At 43.1% G+C, this 10,258-nt stretch overlaps 1 protein-coding gene across 1 annotated transcript in view; it reads left to right on the forward strand.

Annotated features, from left to right (window-relative positions):
- SLC38A8 (solute carrier family 38 member 8) overlaps positions 1-10,258 on the forward strand; it is a 48,181-nt gene that overhangs the window by 33,248 nt on the left and 4,675 nt on the right. Inside the window, exons 4-5 of the mRNA XM_040409890.1 lie at positions 2,806-2,907; positions 8,760-8,817. Coding sequence (XP_040265824.1) covers positions 2,806-2,907; positions 8,760-8,817 — 160 coding nt within the window. The remainder of the gene's footprint in view (positions 1-2,805; positions 2,908-8,759; positions 8,818-10,258) is intronic.

Consider the following 10,258-nt stretch of genomic DNA (forward strand, 5'->3'; position numbering starts at 1 on the left):
AACAGAAATGGGCAATGTTGAGGACTGTAGATGCAGTGGTCTGCCAAGGAAACTTTGTGCAGCAGATGGAATACACATTATGCTTACGTCCTTTCAAAACTGGAAGATGTCCAGCAGTGCCATCATCTCAGAACTAGCGGAAACGGTGGCACCCTGGTACACCCATCTACTCGTTGGAGAAATCTGGCTAGAACGAGTCTTCATGGAAGAACTGCAGCCAAAAGGCCATACTCTCTACATGGAAAAAAGGCTAAGTGAACAGTTTGGAACAAGCCTACATCCACAGAAGATCAGTTCTCCAAGATGTCTGGAACAACTTCTCTGCCAAGTTCCTTTCATAAACTGTGTGCAAGTATACCTAGAAGAACTGATGTTGTTTTGAAGGCAAAGGGTGATCACACCAAATATCGATTTGATTTAGATTTCTCTTTTGTTCATCCACTTTGCATTTTAGTAATTGATAAATATAAACTATTAAAACTTCTGATTTGAAAGCATTCTTACTTTGCAGCACACCTGTCTAAAAGTTGTTTTTTTTGCACAGTCCTCCATTCCTCCTCATTACACAAACCAGTTGCTTGTTTCTCATCCCATGCGACCTCCTTTTCACCAGGGTCACACGATGAGGAAGAACAGGGTGCTCAGGACCCCTGTTCTCCTGAATGGTGAGGGTCACTGTGATCATACGTTTATTATCCGCTGTATCCTGCGAGTAGGTGATAATGTCATTTGTGGGAAAACCCATTTAATTCCCCCTTCGTATTTTGTTCTTTTTGTGTCCATAACGTCTGGACACTTGCAGCATATCACTCTCATGTGCCTAAAGGGATGTCTATAATAGCATTTTGATTATGTTGTAGGGTTTAGTCCAGCAGTAATACATTACACAGCTCAGCATCTCCATTTTTAATTTACAGTCCATTACAGTCTTTTTTATATGTCATGTTAAAAGCTTACAGACCAATGCAAGCAGACAAGACTGTGTACTGACCTGTCAAATGTAATTACATGTCCATATACTTCATCCCCGAATACTCACCAACGACCCCAAGGCAAACAGGTGTCAGCTATTGATTCTATGTTCTTGTGTCACGGCAGCTTCTGCTTATATCTATGACGGAATCATTTATAAGAGAACTCAGCGTACCTAAAGAGCTCCACTGAGGGGGCAATGTGTTGTAGGTCCATATGGATGTATCCATAGCAACTTGTGTATCCTGATGATATAAAAGAATGCACCCGAGCTTTCAAGAGTGTACAGTCCATGTCATTTTCAACCTAATCGTATTGGGTGAGTGGAAAGTGGAGGCCTATAAATGCTTCAGGGTTTTCTTGAGCTTTGGCTTGGTGATCTTACACCCTCCTCCTCATCTAGAACACTATGGGAGCAATGGCTTATGAGTCCTCAACACTTTATGGCTTATGAGTCCTCAATCACCTTTCTGAGTGATAAACCCAAACCCACTCACTAGAAGGAAGAACAAAAAATACTCATAAGTTGAGAGAGATAGTACTGAACAGGGTGAAAGTTAGAACCTGTCACCATGAAATGCGGTGCAATCTACACACAGCATGTTATAGAGAAGGAGGAGCTAAGCAGATTGACGTATAGTTTTATGTTAAAAGATTCAGTAAAACTTGTAATTTATACATTTATATCTCTCATTTCTGACTTCAGTTGTACACAGGGATGTGTTATCAGTAATTGATAGCATTCTCTGTGTAAATGTGTATACATAAATGACTTTCAGTAACTGATACTCACAGAATGCTATCAATCACTGATAAGATGCCCCTGTGTACAACTAAAGTCAGAAAAAGACAGAGATACAAATGTATAAATTACAAGTTTTACGGAATCTTTTCTCTCAAAACTATGTATCGATCTGCTCAGCTCCTCCTGCTCTATAACATGTTGCCTGGAGAATGCACTGCATTTTATTGGTATCAGGTTCTCTTTAAGGCTACTTTCACACTAGCGTTTTTTGCGGATCCGTCATGGATCTGCAAAAACGCTTCAGTTACAATAATACAACCGTATGCATCCGTCATGAGCGGATTCGGTTGTATTATGTCTTCTATAGCCATGACGGATCCGTCTTGAACACCATTGAAAGTCAATGGGGGACCGATCCGTGCCAGATTGTGTCACAGAAAACGGATCCATCCCCATTGACTTACATTGTGTGCCAGGACGGATACGTTTGGCTCCGCTTCGTCAGGCGGAGGCAGCGTTTTGGTGTCCGCCTCCAGAGCGGAATGGTGACTGAACGGAGGCAAACTGATGCGTTCTGAGCGGATCCTTTTTTATTCAGAATGCATTAGGGCAAAACTGATCCGTTTTGGACCGCTTGTGAGAGCCCATGACGGATCTCAGAAACGGAAAGCCAAAACGCTAGTGTGAAAGTAACTGGAGTCCTCATCACAGATTCAGTCACATTTGACAGAAACAGTGCTGTATGTGGTGCATCCATCAAAAATTGGAGACTTTGGCAGAACCCGACGGTCCCCATTACACGTCAGTGAGGTCAGTTGGGCGTCTCCAGGGTCCATCATGCAATGGATCTGGCACAGTGTTTTGACCTCCATTTATATCAGAAGCCAAAACACAGAGCCCATGTGAACAGAGTCTTGTCTTCTTCACCCTTTGACCATCATCGGGATCCCATAGTAGGTGGTCAGCGCATCTGCCAGGACAAACAATATTTTCTATGGCTGGCGTACCCTGTTTAAGGTTGAACCTTTTTTGATCCTGGAGAAAATATGTGATGCTGATATCTCCTATGTGTGTCTTTTCCCCTGCAGTATTCTCGGGACACTGGCTGCATGTTACCTGACTGTGGCGATCATTCTGAGGTATTACATGACAGATCATAATGTCTTCCATAAACGTGAATATTCTTCTAGGTGAGTACATAGTATGCTCTAGTCTGTTCATTTCCACCTTTTCCACACGTCAATGGTTTTGCCAATAGATCAATTACACAATTCCCTCTCACGCAGTAAAGTGAGTGCATGCTCTTCCAAACCTCTGAAATTGGCTCCTACAGTGATGGAACTGGAAACGCTTCTCTTGGCCATTCCTACCAGGTTTCTTACAGATGAGAATGGGACATCAACGACCAGCACGTCACCTGAATGCATAGCGCCGTAATGTGCCTAGATAAATAGTGTACATATTGCCTGGGAAGTACCATATAGCAACACACACTGCCCAATTAGTGCAAGGTTTGGCAATATAGTGTCATATAGTGCACATGCAAGCTAGTCAGTGCCAAGCAGTATCCAAGGAGCACCATACTTTACCCACATACCATAGATCCATATTGTGTCCACAAAGCTTTAAAGGGCCATTTAATCCCTAATATAACATGATTAGTCAAGTCCTACTTTTACAAGCAAGGGATTTGGCCAATAGAAGACGCAGGTATGTGAAATTTGTCTTCCCTACAGCTACTTTCCCAAACTATCGGAACCAATCTGATTGGATTTTAGGAAAATATTAAGGAATTTCTATCAGGGTATTTGCAATTCTCTGATAGTTAAGCAAAGGTTCCCCAAAGTTAGAATATATATCCGTTTATTTCCATTCAAGTGGTCTTCTCTGCTCATCTATTGAACATCATCATTAGCACATCTTATAAGAAATCTACTCTGCAGCAGAAGCTACATCTATTCTGATTTCAAATCCAGCATTGATATGGGTTAAAAAAATACACTCCCCATAAGACGGCTTTAATACCTGTAATATATGACATTTTAATAATGGATTGTAAATCTTGATAAATCATCAGATATAATATATGACCATATGTCTGGGGTGGCCAACCTGTGGCTTTGAGCTGCATGCGACTCTTTGCTTCTTCAAGTGCGGCTCTAGCTGTGGAGCCGGGAAGCAGTCAGGCGGCTCACTCTCCACCCCATGCTCAGATCTCTTTTCCTGATCGGGCACTGTTACTACTTTGCAGCTCCAGCTCACTCTCAACTACGTCCTGATGCACACAGTGAGAGAACCTAGTACGTGGAGACACGCACTATGACCTGAGGTTGTGCTCATCAGGTCACAGTGGGGGGGCGTGTGAGGCCTGGTGTGTAGCCGGTGCCCGAGCAGGAGAGGAAGAGATTTTTTTATATTATAGAACTGAGAATGGGGCTCTGATCTAAGCATGGGAAGGGGGGGGGGTCCTGATCTGGGCAATGGGGGTCTCATCTGAGCATGGGGGGGGGGGGGGATTTGAGCATGGGGTTCAGATTTGAGCACGGGGGGTCTTGTTTGAGCATGGGTTGGTCAGGTTTGAGCATGGGGGGGTCAGATCTGAGAAGGGGGAGATCTGAGCATGGGGGGGGGATCTGAACATGGGGGTTCATATTTGAGCATGGGGGCAGATCTGAGCATGGGGGGTCTTGTTTGAGCATGGGTTGGTCAGGTCTGAGCATGGGGGGAGATCTGAGCATTGGGGGGGGGGGGGGGAGATCTGAGCACTAAGGGTCTGACACTGGGAGTCTGATTTGTGTCGTCTGATCCGAGCATTGGGGGTCTTATTTGGCAGTCTGATGAGGTTTGGGGATCTTATTTTAGGTCAGTTGAGGATTGGGGATCTGATTTAGGAGTCTGATCTAAGGTCTGATGAAAAATATATTTTTTCTTTTTTTCTCTGCTAATGAAAAGTAAGAAAGATTTTTTTTTTTTAACCAGACCTCAGATCAGATGAAAAATATTTTTATTTGTTAAAACCTAGGTGCATCTTGTAGGGCGAAAAATACAGTGACTCGTGTGTAAATGTATAGCTTGTGGCTCCTGGTAATCATACTTTTTTTTGTTGTCTCTTTGTGACTGTAAGGTTGACCACCCCTGCCATATGTCAAGTAAGATTATGAATTACCCAGTCAAAGTCCTTATACTTCACTCAGCACATGTTCCCTTGCATCTGGAATTCATCCAGGTTTTAAAGGACTTAATTCACTGACATCTGCCTTTACCTCCCTAACAATGGGAATTCTGTTTATCACGTAGTGTCTATGGTCATCGTGTGTGTCCTAAAGATCATCTAATGTGGAGATGTGATGCAGACAATGGGCCAGATTTATCATTAGCTCAAGTCAGAATAATGGAGTAAAAAAGTTGCAAATTTTTGCGCAATCGCTTAAACTGCGCAAAAATTTTCGACTTTTTTCTGCTCTGCACTATGCTCGCCAGTTTTCTGAAAGTGGGCGTGTTTTCTTATGTAAATGAATCTCTAGACAGATTTACTATTGCGACTATTTAAAAAATCGCTAAAAAGTCGCAAAAAAATGCGCAATTTCACTCCAGTGAGGACCATGCTTACCTTTGAGACTTTTTAATATAACATGCAACTTTTTCATAAAGATGTGCGACTTTTGTAAAGCTGCTTACTGACGGTTAAACTGCTACCGTCAAACCACATTTATTACAGTCTTAAAGGGCCGATCATAAATCTGACTTGGCTAAAACTGACTTTAGCCATAGGTGAAAGTGGAGTGAGCTGTCAGAGTCACATGATAAATCTGGCCCATAGTCTTTAAAAGATGCAACCCACGACAACAAGCAATGTCTGGTGGACATATATAAATTTGGGAATAAACGTTTTGTTCTCCCAAATGTCGGCCCATGTTAAAAGGACATAAAAAGAGAAAGGACACAAAGTGCTTCTTGCGCTCCATTTTGTCCCCGTGTCACCTCCTCATTTCCTGGGCCTCCCAGTAATATGCCTTCAGTTATCAATACCCCAATTCATGATTCCCTTCCATCATCAATTTAGGCACTGTCCATCATCCTCAAAATTTGATTTGGGTTCATATCGTTTGAACAATTCAGACCTAAATTGATTCTACCCAAATTGAAAGGGCTCAAATTAGCCTGAAAATGTTAGTGCCCCTGAGGCCACTTACAGTGACAGACCCTACCGGCTGCAGGGCTCCATGCTGCCCCAGTCATTGCACCTATTATTCTTTGACAGGATATGAATGGTCCCCTGGGTTGTCACAGAATTGACTGGGGTTCACTTGCACTTCACGCTCCAAACAAAAAAAAGCTAAGAAAAGATAATAAAATGTGACATACAAAGGTAACCTCTATGCTGTGGGTGAATATGACATTAGTTAGTGTGTCTGTATGTCTGTATCTCCATCCACCATTATTTCTACAGACACACTAGTGCATCATTCACACTAAGGCCTCATGCACACGACCGTAGTTCTGGTCAGCATCCGAGCCGCAGTTTTTGCGGCTCGGGTGCGGACCTATTCTCTTCAAAGGGGTTGCAAAAGATGCGGACAGCACTCTGTGTGTTGTCCGCAACCCTTGCTCCATTCCGAGGCCCCGGCAAAAAAATATAGCATGTCCTATTCTTGTCCAAGAATAGGCATGTCTACAATGGGCTGCCCGTTCCGTACCGCAAATTGCAGAAGGCACACAGACGGCTTCCGTTTTTTGCGGATCCGCGTTTTGAGGACCGCAAAAAACGGCACGGTCGTGTGCATGAGGCCTAACACACAGTGTTACCACCTTACCTGCATACGGTGCTGGTTTCAAAACAATAAATTTGCACATTTTTGGTGCATTTTTTTGGCAAATTTATGCACCATAATCCACATGTATTACTTGTGCTTTTTGGTGCGGATTTCATGCAGATTTTCCACAGATCTCAGCCTTTCATTGAAAACGGTGAAATCTGCACCAAAAATAAATAAATAAATCACACAAAGAATTGACATGCTGCAGATTTTCAAAATCCACTCATAAGCAAAAAACAAAGTGTAAGTGGGATTTGTCTAATCTAAGTCACTTTGCTGGTCCCGTATTAGGCCTCTTGCACACGGCCTTTGTGGGTCCGTTCCGTGCATTGGGGACCGCAATTTGAATGGGTCCGTGATCCGTCCGGACAGAAACACCACAGAAGCACTCCGTAGTGCTTCCGTGGGGTTCTGATCCGTGCTTCCGTTCCGCATCTCCATGATTGCGGACCCATTACGGGCACGGGCACACAACGTTCGTGTGCAAGAGGCCTTAAGCCTCATTCACACGTCCGTGTCCATGCTCAAATCCATGGTGGTCAGTGATGCATCCGTGAAGCTGTCCGTGAAGGATCCGTGTTGGGTCCGCGTTGGGTCCGCGTGTCTGTTTTTTTGCTGTCTGTGTGCCATCCGTGTTTCACTGACACTGAACAGCTGAAAAATAATTTTCAAAGCATCTCTTCCTAATGATCCATGAAACACGGATGCAACACGCATAGCATCCGTGGTTTTTACGGACCCATAGACTACAATGGGCGTGATGGATCCGTGAACACGGACAAAATAAAGCATGCATCCGTGCTAAAAACACTGACCCACGGACCGTGCTAAATCACTGATGTCTGAATACACACATTAAAATGAATGGGGGCGTGTGCTGTCCGTGGAGAACACGGACAGCAAACGTCCATGAAACACTGGCGTGTGTTTTTTCTGCACAAGAAACCGTGTGTAATCCTCAGCGTGTGCAGGGGAGAAGCATGCAGCTGATTAATCCCAGGTGAGGCAGAGCTGCAGTATATGGCCTCATGCACACGACCGTTGTTTGGCAGCTTGGATGCGGACCCATTCACTTCAATGGGGCCCCAAAAGATGCGGTCAGCACTCCGTGTGCTGTCCGCATCCGTGGCTCCGTTCCACTGCCCCGCAAAAAAAATATAACATGTCCTATTCTTGTCCGCGCTTTGCGGACCGCAAAAAATAACACGGCCGTGTGCATGAGGCCTATTTTTGTTTCTTTGGTATAATTTGGCTATTTTATGATATACGATAAGTGAAGTAGATTGTAAGCTCCTCTTTAATGAGATTTGAGTTATTATGGTTCATTTGTAACATTTATGTTTTATAAGTTTAAAATGTATGTTTCCTTTTAAGACTATGATCCTGGGTCTTGTATACTTAAAGGGGTTATCTGCAATATTTTTTATTGCCCCCCCCCCCCTCCCATCATGTGATTAAGCACTTTAACAGTGATAAGGTAGAAGATATTCCTATTGGGCTCGCAGTGCGCTCTCCTGTGTAGTTATGTTGCGTGCACGTGATCCTAGCACAGTGAAAACCCATGATGTACGTGGGTTGCGCCTGCACAGTCAGGCAGCCTCGGGCGCTGTGTGTAAGCGGGCTAGGATGTACATCACATGATCCAGGAAGTGCCTGCAACGTAATTACACCGGGAGCGCAGTGCTGGGGCAGTAGAATATTTTTAACATTATCACTGTTAGGGCTCATTCAGACAGCCGTATGTTGCTTTCCGCATGAGATCCACAATTTTGCGGATTAGATGCGGACCAATCCACTTCTATGGGGCCCCCAAAGATGCGGACAGCACTCAGTGTGCTGTCCGCATCTTTTCTTCTGTTCCACGGCTCCGCACAACAATTAAAACATGTCCTATACTTGTCAGTGAAAACTGGCACGTGGCCCGATTCAAGTCTATGGGTCCGCAAAAATGCGGAATGCAACCCGTTTTTTTGCGGACATGCTGAACTGACTGCAAAAAAAAACGGATCTGCATTTTTGTGGACTGCAAAAAACATACAGCTGTCAAAATCAGCTTAAAGTGCTTAATCATAAGAAGGGGGAAGGGGCACCTCTGTGCTATGCTGGACACTGGGGGAACGACTTGCTACTAATTTAGCTGCAATGTAAGCCCTCAAAACTGGTTGTTTTGCTTTTATTCATATTTTTTTTGTTCCAAAAAATACAAGCTGTTTGCTCTCTTGCAGCGCTACTTCTTTGGCTTCAATGTTCAGCGTGATCCCTACTATCTGCTTTGGCTTTCAGGTAATATATGGCTATTGGTCGGATAAAATTTAAAGTGTTTGGATACTTCAGAAAAGAAAGCATTAGGGTCCATTCACACGTCCGTAATTTGGGTCCGCATTCGTTCCGCAATTTGCGGACCCATTCACTTTCAATGGGGCTGGAATGGATGCAAATCCACATTTCCTGGATCCGCATCTGCATTTTCGGGATCTGCATCCGTTTTTTCGGGATCCGTTTTTTCGGGATCCGCAATTTTGTTCCTGAAAAAAATAGAACATGTCCTATTCTTGTCTGCAATTGCGGACCAGAAAAGGCATTTTCTATTACAGTGTCTGTGATGTGCGGATCCGCAAATTGCGGATCGCACATTGCAGGTGTCCGTGTTTTGCGGGGTCACTTTTTGGAGTTTCTACTCTAGGGGTGCATCAGGGGGGCTTCATATGGGACATGGTGTAAAAAAAAACTGTTCAGCAAAATCTGCCTTTCAAAAACCATATGGCATTCCTTTCCTTCTGCGCCCTGCCGTGTGCCCGTACAGCAGTTTATGACCACATATGGGGTGTTTCTGTGAACTACAGAATCAGGGCAATAAATATTAAGTTTTGTTAGGCTGTTAACCCTTGCTTTGTTAGCGAAAGTTTTTTTTTTATAAAATGGAAAATTTGCCAAAAAAGTGAAATTCTGATATTTCATCTCCATTTTCCTATAATTCTTGTGGAACACCTAAAGGGTTAACAACGTTTGTAAAATCAGTTTTGAATACCTTGAGGGGTGTAGTTTCTAAAATGGGGTCATTTTTGGGTGGTTTCTATTATGCAAGCCTCACAAAGTGACTTCAGACCTGAACTGCTCCTTAAAAAGTGGGTTTTGGAAATTTTCAGAAAAATTTTAAGATTTGCTTCTAAAATTCTAAGCCTTCTAACGTCCCCCAAAAATTAAATTGAATTTACAAAATGATCCAAACATGAAGTAGACATATGGGGAATGTAAAGTAATAACTATTTTTGGAGGTATTATTATCTATTATAAAAGTAGAGAAATGGAAATTTGGAAATTTTTCCAAATTTTTGGTAAATTTGGTATTTTTTTTATAAATAAAAATGATAATTTTTTACTTTATTTTATCACTGTCAGGAAGTATAATATGTGACGAGAAAACAATCTCACAATGGCATAGATAAGTAAAAGCATTTAAAAGTTATCTCAACATAAATTGACACTGGTCAGATTTGCAAAAAATGGTCTGGTCCTTAAGGTGAAAATGAGCCCGGTCCTTAAGGGGTTAAATCTATGTCAGCCTTCTTGCTGGCGTGGATTTAAGCCTTTTTCTATGCCAAAAATGGGCTGCCAGCTCGCACACTTATCCACTTATGCCATGACCCCTTTTCTCTCCACTTTGGAAAGATAGCGTGAGCGGGCAAAAGTCACAAATATCACTGCACAAATGGTATGCGACAAA

Source organism: Bufo bufo, chromosome 10 (genome assembly GCF_905171765.1).
Source record: "Bufo bufo chromosome 10, aBufBuf1.1, whole genome shotgun sequence".
NCBI lineage: Eukaryota > Metazoa > Chordata > Amphibia > Anura > Bufonidae > Bufo > Bufo bufo.